Below are 16099 nucleotides of genomic sequence, written 5' to 3'. Positions count from 1 at the left end.
TGCCCTACTCCACCAGCCGCTCTGATGGACCCCTCACCTCACTGATTCCTGCCCCCACTCACCTTCCTTTCCCAAACCGTACTCTATCTTGTACTTCACCACCTGCCCATTGCTCAGGCTGGGAGGCAGGGGCAGCCACGCCACCCTGATGTCCGAGGGGTTGGGGCTGGACAGGGAGAGCTGGGGCGCTGCACTGGGGACTGAGACAGAAGAACATCAACGTGAGCTCGGCTCCACCGACGTGGAAGGTGAGGCCCAGGAGCGGTCAGAGACTTGCCCAGGTCACACAGCAAGTCAGAAGTAGGCCCAGGACCAGGATCTGAGGGAGGAAAGGGAGCCTCTCAGGGGAGCCCCAAGCTGGAGAGGATGGGACAGCCTTCCCAGGACATTCCCCCAGCACAATCTTCTACATCCAGCGGACTGTCACTGGCTCCTGTCTGACTGGATGGTACCTGGGTGCAGCGGAGAAGGAGCCACCTGATTACAGGCAGTCATGAAACCTGGGCTCAAGTCCCAGCTACACTATTGACCTTGGGCAAGTCACTCACTTTCTGGGCCTCAGTTTCTCCAACTGCAAATTAGGGAGATGAACCCTTGCCCACTCCTTTACAGGGCACAAAAGATGGCACAAGGCAAGTAAAAGCACCTTGGCGTACAGGAGTTAAGAGAAACTAAGCTACCATCTCCAGGGAATTCCCTGGGGCCCAAGGTGCCCACGGCAGGTGCAGAGGCCCTACCATCATCCAGCGTGTGGACCAGAGCCGGGGAGGAGGTGCGGCTGGCCCCCAGCTGCGAGTAGGCCACCACGTAGAACTCGTAGTCTGTGTTGGGTTCCAGGTCGCGAACCTGTAGCTCAGTGGTGTCATTGTTCACCGCAAACTGGTATTCCACATTGTCCACGCCTGAGTGGGTTAGGGGACAAAGTGTCTGTCACAGGGCCACGGCCAGAGGCTTCCCTGCTCAAAGCTGTCTAGGGAATCCTTCATGTTGTCCAGTCCCTGGAATAGCCTCTTTCTAGCTAAATCATTCCAGATAATCTGAGACTATAAACTCCCCTGACATCTAGTCCCACTGTATTAGTTCCTCCCACTGGTTAGAAGTCTTTTCTAGCGTGTAACTGAAGTGACTCCTGCTGCAATTAACAAGCTGGCTCCAGGAATGCCAAGGCATTTTCCCTGGGAGCGGCATCCTCTCGCTGCCCTTTTAAACTGTGGCTGAAGGGGAAATGCGCTAACCCATATCTACACACAGGTCTCTCACCCCATCCCATCCTATCCCCAAAGGCAACCCTTCAATCATCCACCCTGTGCCGCGTCCCTTCCCCCCACCCACCCCCGTAGGCCACCCCCTGCAGTAGGTCTTTGCTGGGGTTCTTAGCGCCGGGCAGACGCACCCCGTGCCCTTCTGGTAGTGGAGGGAGAAGCCAATGATCTGCTCGCTGTGGAGCTCGGGCCGCTCCCAGGCCACCAGCACGGCGGAGCTGCTCAGCGGCGTGGCGGTGACCCGCGTGGGGGCGCTGGGGAGCCCCTCGCGCACCACGACCGCCAGCGGCGCAGCGGCGCACGCCGTTCCCGCGCCGTTCTCGGCCACGCACTGGTAGTAGCCGGCGTCCTGCAGGCGGATCTGGGTGATGACCAGGCTGCCGCCGCCGCCCTGCACCTTGACGCGCCCGTTGGGCCTCAGCGGCGCCCCGTCGTGCAGCCAGCGCAGCCACGGCCGCGGCTCGCCGGACGCGCGGCACACGAAGCGCGCGGTGCTGGCCCGCGTCCGCGACAGCGCCTCCGGCGCCTGCGAGATGACTGGAGCGGCTGGGGGACCGGAGGGGAACGCTGACTGTGCCTCCCGCCGCTAGAGGCCTGCCCCGGCCTCCAAATACCCAAGGGACTCCCGCAGCCCCTCACTCATTCTCACCTCTCCCCGATTCACCCGTCCCCCCAAAATACCCTCAGCAGCGCAGCTCTAGTTCTCTTCCTCCTTCTATCCCGGCCCTACACTAACCATTCTCTCCAGGCTTCCTCGGCCTCCCCAAATACCCTGGCTTCTCCAGGATCTAACCCTTCTCCCGCACTTATTCCGTCTCCCCTACCTCCCAGGACCCCACACCTATCAGATGTACCCCCCAGTAACCTCACTCTCATCCTTCCCCACATTACCCGGGTCCCACCCAGACCACCTCTCCAATAACCCAAGCAATGCCCTTTATCACCCCTCTCCTCTTCCTCAACTCCATCCTCCAATCTCCTCCCACACTTGTTTCCTCTAATTACCTAGTCTGTCCCCTCCAAGGCACCCCACCCCCTCACGAAGGACTCCTCCCCAGGTGCTGGGGCCCCGCCCCCCTCAACCTTATCTTCCCTTTTCATTCTCCACCGTGGCACGCCCACCTGTCCGTTTTCCCACTTCCTATTCCTCCTGCGCTCAGCCCCCGCTAATCCGCCCCAAGGCAGTCTCCCCCTACATCTGCTCCCCTGTCCTTTGACCCATCTCACCCTCCGCCCCTCCTCACCCAGCACGCGGAGCTCGGCGGCTGCGGTGGCGAAGTCCCGCGTACGGGGCTTGTTAGCTCTGCAGACGTAGACGCCAGAGTGGCGGGGCTGCGCGCTGGTGATGAGTAGGTTGGTGCGGCCCAGGACGATGACATCGGTGGAGATGGGCTTCCCGTCTGCGGGAGGAGGGAGAGTGCTGGAGCGGGTAGCTGACCGCTGCCCCTCCATCCACTCTCCGGACCTCCGACCTCGAGTGGGCGCGCCATCTCCACCAGGGTTAAGAGAACCTAACAGTCTCTGGTTGGGATCTCAGTTCCTCCACTTGCTAGACCAATGATCCCCTCTGAGCCCTAGGGTCTCTCTCTGTAAAATGGGGAGATAGTCCCTCGCAGGAAGGGCTGTTCTGAGGGTGGAACCAATAAGGTCTGTGAGGCTGGCCCACACAATGCAGGCACATTAATAGGTGCTCTGAACACGACTCAGTTACAACCATTACCATTACTGTTAAATTCATTTCTCTCAAGGACACACTCCTGCCATATGACCTCAGCCCAGGGCTATGATGAAGAAATGGCTGGAAAGGTCTGCACCATAACCAGAGACCTAAATACGGGAGACTTATTTTGATGTGAAGTGACAATCATTTTGAAAGCCCTTGCCTTACAGTCAGGAGCTGAAATGCAAACCGCCAGGAAACAAAAAAACTATTCTACTTCACAAAACCAAAGAAATGCATGTCAAAACACAGATGTTCATTTTCACCTATTAAAGTGGGAAAGTTTTTAAAGACAGTATGTTGCAATGCCTGAGCAAGGGTAAATGCGGATAGGGCTATACAGGGGCTCCAGCTTGACCTTGAAGCCAGGATTCCACTTGTGGGCACCCTGTGGTGGGGAGCTGTTAACAATGCTGATCACCTCAGCGTTAACTGTAACAGTGGACAACTGGGAAGGACTTCAAAAATTAAATCATGGCTATACTCAAATGATGGACTATCAGTTATTAAAATTATTTTTTGAAAAAGCTTTAAAGATGGAGAGGGAATTCCCCTGGCAGTCCAGTAGTTAGGACTCTGAACTTCCACTGCAGGAGATACGGGTTCAATCCCTGGTCAGGGAACTAAGATCCCACAATCAGCATGGTGTGGCCAAAAATAAATAAAAAATAAAGATGGGGAGATGCTTATGATATACGGTTGAATAAAAACAAGACTTGGAACTGTAAATACAGCATGCTTTTATTTGAGGGGGGGAATATACATGTGCATAGAAAAAACTCTGGAAGAAAACACATTCATATGTTAGCAATTTAATCTCTGAGTGGTGGGATGTTTACTGTTCCTGGTTTTCCTTAGTTTTCTACAATGAATATGTACAACTTTTGCCATCAGAAGAAAACAACACAAAACAAAAAAGCCACGCCCTTCCCCTGACTTAGTGGAGTTGTTGTTGTGTTGTGTTACTCGCTTAGCCGTGTCCGACTCTTTGCGATCCCATGGACCGTAACCCAACAGGCTCCTCTGTCCATGGGATTCTCCAGGCACCAATACTGGAGTGGGTTGCTATTTCCTTCTCCAGACTTAGTGGAGTAAATTCCTGGAAAAGGAACAGCACCCAGGGACAGGAGTGAAGCCAGTCTCTGTCTTCTAAGTTTGCTATTAGCAGAGTTTCAAGTGAGACCCCAGAACCACAGTGTCTGGACCCTCTAGGACAGCAATTCTCAAATCCCCACTGTGCAAACAAATCACAGAATCGCAAGAGACCTGGTTAAGATGCAGAGGCGTCAGGCACCCTAGATTCTGCATTTCTAACTTCGCCCAGGAGGTAGGTAAAGACCACACTTTCGGTAGAAGGACCTTAGGAACTTGTTAAACATTAAGAATCCGGGGTCATGATCTTTCAGGCGTGAAGGGAAGGAGTCTGCAATTTGAAGAAGCTCCCTGGGTCATCCTGATGCCTGGTCAGGATTTGAGAAGCATTGATGATGGAACTAGGCGACATCACAGGCTTACCCCAATAATACTATGAGGGTCCTGCTGGCCTAAGGTTCCCCTAACTAGGCAGGTGTCACGAGTCCAGTGAGGTCAGGTAGGTCAGGGAGGCACAGATAACCAGCACTGTTCTTTCTCATCAGCTTGGTGGGGGTACGCAGTCATCTTGGGATATTATTTTTCTTTAAATTCTATGTATTCATCATTATCTAGTCTTGAATGTGAGATACAAACTTACAAAAGGGAGTGTGGGGTCATGGACTGAACCAGGGAAGAGGTGTAAAGAGAGCTGGATTTAAGACTTACTTCTGCCATCGACTTGGGACAAGACACTTCTTATTGACAAATGGAAACAAGTAATCCTTGCTTTTCTTCCATACAGAGCTGTAGGGGGTGGTGTACCAGAAAAGGAACAGGCTCTAAAGTTTGGGTCCTGGCTTTCCACCTGCCTGTCTGAGCTTTAGTTTCCTCATCTGCCCACCAGGAATAACAGCCCTGGCCCTTAACCTCTTCAAACAGCTCTAGGAGGCTCTGGCAGGAAAGTTGGTTTCATGCTTAGTAGGCTACAAGGTCACGTTGGCCCGGCGCTCTCATTACCCTACAGCATCTTCTGTAATGCAGCCCGCTTGGCACTCATCACTTGCTGCCTGATACCACCAAGTCTCACGGATATATCTCCCTTACACAGACTGTGAGATCAGAGGGCAGGGGCCCCATCTCTTTCACCTGGGTCTTTAACTCACTGTGCCCAGCATGAAGCCGGGCACACAAAGGCAGCAGCAGACTGGGTGGACCAGGAGGGGCTATGTAGTTAGACCAGCAGAGCGTCCAAGTGCTACCTGACTCACTGGCCCCACACTCACTGTTTTAAGGACTGGAAACATAGAAAGTGGAGAACAAAGCCCAGCGGCCACCCCCAAGAAAGGTCTCAAGAGTGATTTGTGAGTGGCAGACTGAGTGGGCTTCATAAAAGAAACTTGCTAGACAGATTGATTCATTTGGTCCAGGCTCCTCTACCCACACTCCACCCTGGGACAGAAGTTAGTTCCTGCCACACCAAAGGTTGGTGACCATACTGTGGTCACACTTATAGATCCCTGACTTGGGGGTGTGTGCAACGCCACCCCCTTCCTCTCCCATGCCCTCAAGTCCTCTCCCTCCACTTACCCTGTCGAACCCAGGACACAAAAGGGGTGGGGTCAGCCGAGGCCACACACTCCATCACCACACTCTGGCCAGACACCACGGTGGTGTTCTCCGGGGCTGCCACGATGACCACGTCCTGCCCCCGAGCGGATGCCAGGGACCCTGGAGAGAGGGAGCCTTACCATCAGGCGTCTTCACAGTCAGCCCTTTACCTGATGCTCACAGTCACTTGGTGAGACAGGTGGGGCAGCCAGGGTTCCATCGGACAGATGGGAAAGCAGCTGCGTACTTCAACAGAGCTGGGACTGGAACTCAGAGGTCTTTCTCTGGGAGCCAGAGAGGAAAAACCGGGCCTCCGACACAGCGCCCCCATTCTTCCTACTGGATGGAACCCCCCCTCAAGGCAGAGAACCAGCAGAGTCAAGAGTAGACTTGCAGTCTGGACTTGAAGTCAACAGTTGGAGTTTCTAGTTCTGGCAAGTCCCTTCCCTGGAGTGCCTCAGCTCCCATGTGGGGAAGGCAGGGGATGAGCTCGAGTTTCTGCCAGCTTGGTGGCGCCCGGAGCACCCGTTCCCTGCCAAGTTCTCAGCATGACCCTGGGTCCCTGGGTCAGCATGGTAAATACCTGGTTTGTCCAACAGGTGGAGGCAGAGACCCCGGGCACTGAACGGGCAGCAAACCAAACTCTGCTCATCAGCTAAGCCCCCGGAAATAGGGTGGGAGTGAAAGTGGATGGGATGAGAGGGGGATGGAGAGATGAGCGGAGGGGTCGGAGTCGAGGGGAGCTGCCTTGGCAAAGGAAGGCAAGATAGAGGCCTTTGCAGGGGGCCTGAAGTGAGATCTATTGAACACCTGCCAGGCACCAGGCACTTCCCATTCCTATCTCGGCGATTCTCACCACCTCCCTGGGCTGGACATTTGATAAGGAGCCCAGGGTCACACAGATGGTTAGTAGAGAAGCCAGGATTCAAACCAGGTCATTCTGACCCCAAAGCCTGTGTCCTTTCTACCGCGTCACTCTGGGATGGGAGGTTTTCAGAGAAATGGAAAGAACAGTCCCAGACCATTAGGAGCCAGATCCACAGCAAGCAGCAGGGGGCGGCTCCCCCAGGGCAGGGACGGGCACCTACCCTCTCCATAGACACCTCATCTCCCTGCACCTGTCCCCAGCCCTGGACACTCCATCCACCCATGGAAACAGTCTCAGCAGGAAGGGAACCCTGGACCAGAAAGAAGTCTTGGGTTCCTGCCCTGAGTGCTATCTCTGACTTGGGTGGCACTGCCTTCTTTGGGCTTCATGGCCTCATCTGTCACCTATTTGAAGGCAGGTCTTGGACGACTTGAGGTCCCTCCCAGCTCCAAGATGGCTGATTGCCCCACCCGGCCAGCCCCCTTACCTCTGTGGGCCACGCGGAGTAGGGCCTCCTGGCTGAAGCGCTGTTGTGCTGAGTTGGTGGCCACACAGCGGTAGGAGCCTGCATCGCCTTCCTGTACATCCAGGATCTGGAGGACCCCGTTGGGAAGGGTGATGAGCCTTGGGAAGGGACAGAGGGCACCTGTGAGGTGGACAGGAGCTCTACAGGGAGGGTGGCAGTGCCCCAGCTGTCCTGAACCCACCACCCCTCCTTCCTGAAATACCTACTGTGGCTTACTAAGCTCACTCGTAATAAATGCAAATTAAAACTAAAAGATACTGGAACTTCCCTTCTGGTCCAGAGGTTAAGAATCCGCCTTCCAACGCAGGGGACCTGGGTTCTATGCCTGGTCAGGGAACTAAGATCCCACGTGTCACAGGTAACTAAGCCTGCGCTCTCCAACTACTGAGCCCACACTCTCAAGCCTGTGAGCCACAACTATGCCTCAACTAAGACTCGACACAGCCAAATAAGCATTTTATCAAACCTGCATGCACCTTTTAGACCCAGCAATGTCACTTCAAGGACTTCATCCCAAGATATTCTCATACACATACACAAAATGTATGTTTAACAATATTCACTCCAACCCTGTCTGCCATAGCAAAAGACTGGCAACAATCCAAGCGTCCATCTGTAGGGTGGGAACTAGCTAAATTTGTTCGGGTACATTCATAGAATGGAATGCTAGGCAGCTGTTAAAAGGATGCAGCTCCTTGTGTGCTGATACAAGGCCATCTCCAAAATATGTATGGTACAGAACAGTGCGTGGAGGACATGTACTTATATGCTTTTGCACGGAATGTTCCTGGTCATAGTGGTTGTCTTAGGGGACCTGTGATCTGGGGAGCTCTCAGGAGCAGACTTTATTTTCATTAAATAACCTTCTGTAAAGTTTGAATTTGTTTACCTCCTGCCTGTATTACCTTCTCTCTCCTCTGATAAAATCCCTTCTAGTCACATGATCTCAATTTGAACCTTGAAACAAGCCTAAGAGATAGAGGGGATCATAGCTTTCATTTTATTGGTGAGAAAACCAAATCTTGGAGGGAGGAGGGTATTTTTCCAGGGTCCCACAGTTAAAGCAGAGTTATGACTGGAACCCACATCTCCTGGTGCCAAATCCCACATTCTTCCCATCTGCCTGTCTTAGCAGCTATTAGATGGCTAACAATGCCAGTGGGAAGGGATGTAGTCCCAGCAAGTGCCCCCGCCCGCCAGTCAATGTGTACATTACGGAGGAGGGGCAGGATGGATGAGGGTGGTGTTGTCTGCCCTTTTGGTGAGGGTTGGAAAGCAGTTTGGGCTGGAAGAACCCAGAGATCTTGCTTAGAGACAGTGCAATCCCAGGCAGAGAAGTGTCCACGGGGGCCTGGGTGGTGGGAAGCAGAATGGGCTCTGGCCCCAGCAGGGAGGGAGTGGGTCTTCCTGAATTTTCTAGCTGTGATCTCTGCAGGGTCAGCTTGAGGGTGAGACTTCTCGTTTCTCACTGTGGATGCAGGCTAGGCCAAGGTCAAGGAGGGAATGGGGCAGCTGTGTACACGAAGTGAAGATCCCTTGGCTCGTGGGGAAAGCAAGGTATGAGAAAATCTAAACACAGGAGAAAAGCACTAGCAGAAGGGTGTTGGGACAGAATTCTGGCCATAAGCCTAGAAATCTGCTGTGGCCCAAAGACTTAGAACAAACACATAAACCTTCATCACTCCTTCCCTCACCCCACAGGCAAACTCAACTCTGCCCCCGGAGTCTTATCCTCAGCTCCAAGAGCTGCCTGCAGCAGTGCTGGGGCCAGCAGGGGAGAGGTGATGAGGAGGTGCAGGGTGTCTAGAGCTAAATCCTGGGCCAGGACCCAGCCTGTCGCCACGAATTTGATGGGAAAGACAAGGACCCATCTCGGAAACAAGGCCCCCACGCCCATTCTGGTCTCCTCCACCTTATATTCTCTAAGACCTTTCCTCCTTCCTCAGTCTCAAGAGCTGGCTGCACTTCCTGACCCCAAAGGTTCCCTGTCTTTCCAGGGAAATGTTGCTCCAGGTATCCAAGAGTTTCCCTGGTGGCTCAGTGATAAAGAATGCGCCCGCCAATGCAGAAGACATGGATTTGGCCTCTGGGTCGGGAATATCCCCAGGAGAAGGAAATGGCAACCCAGTCCAGGATTCTTGCCTGGGAAACCCCATAGACAGAGGAGCCTGGAGGGCTACAGTCCGTGGGGTTGCAAAAAACACGACTTAGCAACTAAACAACAAAAACAACAATCCAAGAGCTAATACCTCCTTTGACAAGTAATATTGCCTAAATTATGTGTGTTGAATGAACGAACAAAGGAATGGATGCCTTTCCTTGGGTGTGGTGCTGTTGCTGCGTTTGCTACAGCCAAAGAAGTGAGATGGCACCACTTTTAATGTTCATTTAATATCTTTGCTGCTTTGTTAAAAATGTGGTTTCAAAAGCTCTGTCCTTGGAAGGATGTCCAAGACACATTGGTTAGTGGGGGGGAAAAATCACAAAACAGTGTTTGCGAAGCAATGCTATTTTTGGAAAATAGATAAACGATATGCTAGGATGTGCCCAGAAAAAGTCAAGGGTGGTAAAGCTCATGTCAGTCGTGGAGGTTTTCTCAGCAAGGGGGATTACTGGTGGGGGCGCTCTTCTTTGTTCTGCTTTTAAATTTCTTGGTTACAGTGAACATTTATTAGTTTGGGAATATAAAACTTAAATGGAAAAATGCACGTGCCCTTGTACACTTTGTTTTGTAACTCCTGGCTCTGGAATAAAAGCAGCTGTGGCATAGTGAGGAGAATTGATTCCAATAAATGTGATTTTTAGCAAGTGACATCCAATGTCCAGGCCTCAGGTTTCTCCTTTGAAAAACGGGCTTCATAAATTCCTATGTATTTCACACCCCTGACCCTGTTAATGTGTTATAAGCCCACATAAGATCGTGGTAATAGCTATCTGTGGTCAGTTTGTAGGTGACTTTTTCTTCTTTAAGTTAGTATATTTTATCGTTTTAAAATGACTTCAAATAAAATAGCTACTTATAGAATGAAAGCAACTTCTATCTAAAAGGGAGGAACCATTCTCTTCCCAAGCCTGAGCCTGCTTCCTGTACCTGCAAAAGGACACTTGAACCCCGGGATTCAAGAGCAGAGAAGAAATGGCAGAGCTGCTCTGAATGTCCTGAGGGCCAAGGTGCCCCACCTTGGGGCGGATTCAGAGATCCACCCCAGGAAAAGGGACACGAGCCGAGGGTCACATGAGGCTGACACAAGATGGACCCTGGGAGATGGGCAGGGCAGAGGACTGGACCAGGGATCCTGCAGGAATTAAATCCATTCATTTTAAAGTGTGAGTACGGGAAGATCCTCTGGAGAAGGAAATGGCAACCCACTCCAGTATTCTTACCTGGTGAATCCTATGGACAGAGGAGCCTGGCAGGCTCCATGGGGTCCATGGGGTCGCAAGAGTCAGACACAACTTAGCGACTAAACCACCACCACCACCAAAGTGACAAAGCAGACTTCCCCGGTGGCTCAGCGGTAAAGAATCCGCCTGTAATGTGAGAGACCTGGGTTCGATCCCTGGGTCGGGAAATCCCCTAGAGAAGGAAATAGCAACCCACTCCAGTATTCTTGCCTGGAGAATCCCATGGACAGGTGAGCCTGGCAGGCTACAGTCCATAGGGTCGCAAAGAGTCGGACACGACTGAAGCGACTTAGCACGCAGACACAAAAGTTACAAAAGAGAGAGTTGATTTGAAGAAATGTATAAAGTGAGTGATTATATAAATGTCTTAGGGGTGGCCAAGATTATGACAGGAGTTTGTGAATGCCTGTGATTTGGGAAACGTTGCTCTTGGTGATTATTGGTTCCTGTGGAAGAAAAATGATCCCCTCTCATTAGAAATTAGTGTAAGTATCAGGCAATTGCCTTAGGGTCTAGACTTTGCCGTCAGTGCCCAAAATATGCATACAGACCCTGACGGCGTGTGCTTATTAACTGCACATGTGCACAGCCTACACCTGGGCATATGGTCTCCTTCAAACCTCTGAGTCGAGTTTATGAATAGCATATTTGTACATGAACTCTATCCGGGCATGTGTAAAAATACATACCTTGGGCATAATCAAGTTGCTGTTTTAGGTATTTCTTTATCCCCCACCCCACACACAATGTGCTGGGACATATGAGCCTGGCTTATTTATAGATGAGGATCAATTTTCAGAGGACTTGGGGGCAAACACTTCCAGAGTCCAGGAACTGACAGCTCCAGCCTCCTGGGAGAGGCCTAACTAGATGCTGGGAGGTGCGGGAACTCCTCTATTTGTGGAGAAACACTGAGGAAGTAACCTCTCCTCTGAGCATAACTGGATCCATCTCTAAGCCCACTTACAACAGGAGCTTCTTCAGACCCTGCGGTTTCCCCACCCCAACCACCACATCATCCACCCCAGGGCTCCAACGCCAGATACTCTCGGCAGCAGCTGTGTGACTTGAGGCAAGTGACTAGTGTCTCTGATCCTCAGTTCCCTCGTTTCACAGTTCAGAGAAAAGCATCTGCCACAGCCACACAGACAGACCTGGAAGGGGGTTCTGTATGCATGAAGTGAAAAAAAAAAAAAAAGCAGGAATTGCAATATAATCCCATTTTTGTTTTCTATAAAAAAGACTGAATAGAAATACCCAGCATATATCATCCAAAATGTTTAATATTTATAAACATACAGGGGAAAAGTCCTGAAGGTAGACATCAAAACTAGGCTTCCCATGTGGCAAGAAGATGAGTCATTTTTGTTTCTTCTTCTCTGTTTATACGAATTTGAAAAATAGATCCAATAGGAATATAAACAAAGTAAATAGAGGAAAATGTGAAAAATAAGAAACCCTTAGCTTGCAGGATGACGGGAGGGATTAAGTGAGAACACACCGCTCGCACTAAGCAGGGCCTCTTGTGACTTTTAACTCGGGGAGAGTTTTCTGCTCTCTCCCACCTCGCACTTGACCCTCACCCAGCAACTCCCTGGAAGTGTCCACCCCCAGCAGTGAGGGGCGCCACACGCGGAGGCACAGAACTTAACATGCCGGTGCTGGGAAACTGGGTTGGCAATCCCAAGGCCCCGCCCTAGAACGCTCATTCTGGGGATAGTAGAAGGGCATGGCAACCCACTCCTGTATTCTTGCCTAGAGAATCCCATGGACAGAGGAACCTGGCGGGCTACAGTCCATGGATTCGCAAAGAGTCGGACACAGCTGAGCGACTGACACTATGGAGCAAATGACTCTAAGAGGTGGTTAAACAAGTTGAACAGGTTCTCAGCACAGGGCTGCTCAGGGGACTTGTCAACTCCAAGAGGGAGATTTATAGGCACTTTCCTGGTCTTATTTGACCATGGAAAAAAAATTTTTTTTTCCAAGAATCATCTTTAGGGACTAATATTCTAAAAAAAACCTCACTTTGGAAACCACGATCTAGTCCAACCCATTGGACCACTGGGGCTCACTGATCACCAGAATCACAGGATCACTTACATCTTGGCTTCTCACCCTTCTTCCTCCCTTCCAACTGTTGCAGAGATGTGGCCTGTGGCTTTTCTATCTAGAAGTTTCTTTCACCCCTACCAAGACATGGACAAAAGTCAGAGGAGCTGGGCCAACTCAATACTCTAAAGACAGGTTAGTTCCAGGGCAGAGAGATCTGGAAACCAGTATTTCTGAGCCTGAGGAATCTCACCTCAACTGGGAGAGGAGAGAGTGGGCTGGTAACTACAGCCAGAGAGATGCACGGAAAGGAGGGCAGGGTGGCTGGGAAAGGCTTTTGGAGAAACCTTTTCAAAATGTAAGAATCCGCGGGGTGGGACTTCCCTGGTGGCACAGTGGTTAAGAATCCGCCTGCCAATGCAGGGGATACAGGTTTGATCCCTGGTCCAGGAAGATTCCACGTGCCTCAGAGCAACTAAGCTCATGTGCTGCAGCTCCTGAGCCTGGGAGCCGCAGCTGCTGTAACCAGAGTGCTAAAGAGCCTGTGCTCTCAGCCACAAAAGAAGCCACCGAAATAAGAAACCCACGTGCAGCAACCAGACAGCAGCCCTGGCTCATCGCAAATAGAGAAAGCCCATGTGCAGCAACAAGACCCAGCGCATCAATTAAAAAAGAATCTATGGGGTGGTGGCCAAGTCACGAGACCAATTCCAAGACCAGGGATGCAAATGAGCCTCATGCCTTCTGGACATGCTCTGTGTACGTTTGGGCTCTCCCAGGAAGCCAGAGGAGTGATCAGGTCCTGGGTCTAGCCTCTGCTTCTCCTCTGCCCTAGAAACCATTCCCTGGGATTGCTCCATTGCCTTTATGGGGAGAAAGGAGGGTGAAACAGAAAAGCTCTCCACAACCCAGTTATCAAATGCTGCACCCCACTGGATGGAACTGAGGGAAGAAGAGAAGTTATGTATCTAGGGTAGAAATTTCAGAGGAATCTGCAAAGAGAAAGCCTCCCAGCAGCCTCCTGGCCCTGAGCAAACTACAAACATCCAGCCAATGCCTCACTGTGTGGCCTTGGATAAAACACAGCTCCTCTCTGGCCCTTGGTCTCCTCCTCGATAAAACAAGTGGTTGGGCTACATATGCTCTGAAGTACTAGATCACTGCTCTTAACCCAAGCCCCATAGCTTGGTAGGTGGCTTTTCTCCTAGGGAGCAAAAACCTCTGGCCCAATTTCTCTTTGGGACCAGAAATGAGCTGAGCATCTGGTAGTGGTTGGCTCCTAAGTCAGTTTGGGCAAATGGAGCCACCTTGACTCTAAGGATCCCAGTTTCCAAGAACGTCCCAGAGCCCAACCTATCTGCCCTCTGGGAACCACTCCCCACTCCATTATAGGACACTCACCGAGGCTCTTCAGGCACTGTCACCTGGTCCTTCTCCCAAGTAATGACGGGTGTTGGCAGTCCTTCGATTTGGCACTGAAAGCGAGCGGTCCCGTTCTCCTCCACAGTCTGAGATTCTGGGTGCAGGGAGAAGCCTGCAAGGGCTGGGGATGAGGACAGTGAGAAAATACAGCGACAGGAGAGGGACACGAGAAAGGAGGCCACAGTGAGCACGGATGGTGAAACACACGTGCACATGGACACGGAGGGACACCGGCGACAGAAACACGCGCAGAGAAAATTCAACCCGACGCAGACAGGCAGGCAGAGGGTAAGTGGTGATGACTGGTCAGATGAGTCCCCCTGCCTTACTCATGTCAGACTACAGTGTCTCCTCTGGCCTCAAAATTATGTCATGGTGATCTGTGCCTCCTAAGAGCCCCCCCAAGGGGTGGCTGGACGATGCAGCTCAGTGCCACTCACTATGGGCGTGGGGAGCACCGCTGTGCTCCTGACACTCAAGTCTCTCTGGTGGGCTTCCTGGAGGAAAGCACAGGTCTAGACTCTCGAAGTCACAGGGGAGGAAAAAGAGGAGCAGCAGAAGAGTGGGGAAGATGTGAGACTATTGAACGGTGAGACAGATAGTAGCAGGAAGGGACCCACTGGGCAGGACAGGAGGCAGGGAAAGGGGGGTGGCTCAGGGACAAGCCTTTGTGCAAGTAACTAACGGCGGATCCCAGTTCCCACACCCCACGTCGTGCGGATCTCAGCTCAGCCCCAGATGTAGCACTTACTGGCGAGCTTGACCACTGCAGCCTGGCTGGCCATCACCCCAAGGGGGCCATGGGCCAGGCAGGAATAGCTGCCTTCAATGACCTCTGAAGCCCCAGGGTCTGCCTCGTCAGCGCCATCTACTGCTGGCAGCTGGGACAGCCACAGGGAGCCATTGGGTAGCAGGCGAAGGTGCTTGTGCTCAGGGAGGGCGCCTCCATCCTTGCTCCACGTGACGCTGGTGGGGGGTCCGGTGGCAGCCACCCCCAGACTGCAGTCCAGCACCAGGGCTTGTTCTGGGCCCAGGATTACTTGCAGCGGCCCTGCTCCACAGCTCAGCGACACGGTCGTCTCCTGGGGCAATGGCTGCTCCCCTGCGTAGAGGAGGGACACCAGGGCCATCAGAGTGTGTCCTCCTACATCCCACAGCCTCCAGCTCCTGAGCCACTTGCACCAGGGTTGGGGACAAGCCTTGGAGAAAGAGGGCTCATGAGGAAACCTGTGTCTGGATCCCAGCTCTACCTCTGACTAACTGTGATCTTGGGTCAACGGCTGCGCTTCGTGCCCATCGTGCCCACCCCTCAGCCCCACTCAACTTCCTCATCCACAAAATAACACAGTTCTTAGCAAAATGTGAAAGCAACTCAAATGCCCAATCACCTGTGCGTGCGTGCGTGCTAAGTCGCTTCAGTCGTGTTCAACTCTGTGCGACCCTATGGTGCACCAGGCTCCTCTGTCCATGGGGATTCTCCAGGCAAGAAAACTGGGATGGGTTGCCATGCCCTCCTCTAGGGGGATCTTCCCAACCCGGGGATCAAACCTGAGTCTCATGCCTCCTGCACTGGCAGGCAGATTCTTTACCTCTAGCACCACCTGGGAAACCCAATCACTTGATGAATGGATAAATATATTACTCAGCTATCAAAAGAAATGAAGTACTGACATTTGCCTCAGAGGGAATAAACCTTGAAAACTTTATGCAAAGGGAAAGAAGCCAGTTATGAAACGCCACATATTGTATAATGTGATCTCATTTCTATGAAATGTCCAGAATAGGCACATCCATAGAGACAAGACCATAAATTCATGGTTGCCAGGGACTGGGGAGAGGGAAGAATGAAGAGAGATGGCTAAGGGATCTAAGGTTTCTTTTTTGGGTGCTGAAAATGTTTCTAGAATTAGATAGTGGTGATGGTTGCACAACCTCGTGAATAAACTTAACCCACTGATTTGTAGCCTTTAAATGGTGAATTTTGTGGCTTGTGAATTGCCTCTCAATTTAAAAAGACTTAGTCATTTGTTCTTCAAAAGGCTGCCATGAGTGGTCAGTGAGATGCTGTGTGCTAAGGGAGAGCGGCACAGTGGCTGACCTGGCTCAGTAATGTCATTCCCTCTCCTGGAATCCTGCAGATCGTCTCAACCATGATTGTCCAA

General features: G+C 51.9%; 1 protein-coding gene across 1 annotated transcript in view; it reads right to left on the bottom strand.

Moving 5' to 3' along the window:
* The window catches only part of IGDCC4 (immunoglobulin superfamily, DCC subclass, member 4), a 29475-nt gene extending 14408 nt beyond the window's left edge, over window positions 1-15067 (bottom strand). Inside the window, exons 1-8 of the mRNA XM_010834603.1 lie at window positions 14689-15067; window positions 13917-14058; window positions 7020-7156; window positions 5644-5784; window positions 2507-2662; window positions 1392-1808; window positions 738-902; window positions 63-200 (exon numbers count right to left, since the gene is read on the bottom strand). Of these exons, the coding sequence (XP_010832905.1) occupies window positions 63-200; window positions 738-902; window positions 1392-1808; window positions 2507-2662; window positions 5644-5784; window positions 7020-7156; window positions 13917-14058; window positions 14689-15067 (1675 nt within the window). The remainder of the gene's footprint in view (window positions 1-62; window positions 201-737; window positions 903-1391; window positions 1809-2506; window positions 2663-5643; window positions 5785-7019; window positions 7157-13916; window positions 14059-14688) is intronic.
* Between the last annotated feature and the right edge of the window lie 1032 nt (window positions 15068-16099).

The sequence above is a fragment of the Bison bison genome, unplaced genomic scaffold (assembly GCF_000754665.1).
Source record: "Bison bison bison isolate TAMUID 2011002044 unplaced genomic scaffold, Bison_UMD1.0 scf7180017864034, whole genome shotgun sequence".
Classification (NCBI taxonomy): Eukaryota; Metazoa; Chordata; class Mammalia; order Artiodactyla; family Bovidae; genus Bison; species Bison bison.
Note: the sequence above shows the minus strand (reverse complement) of the source record. Positions and strands in the feature narration are given on the sequence as shown.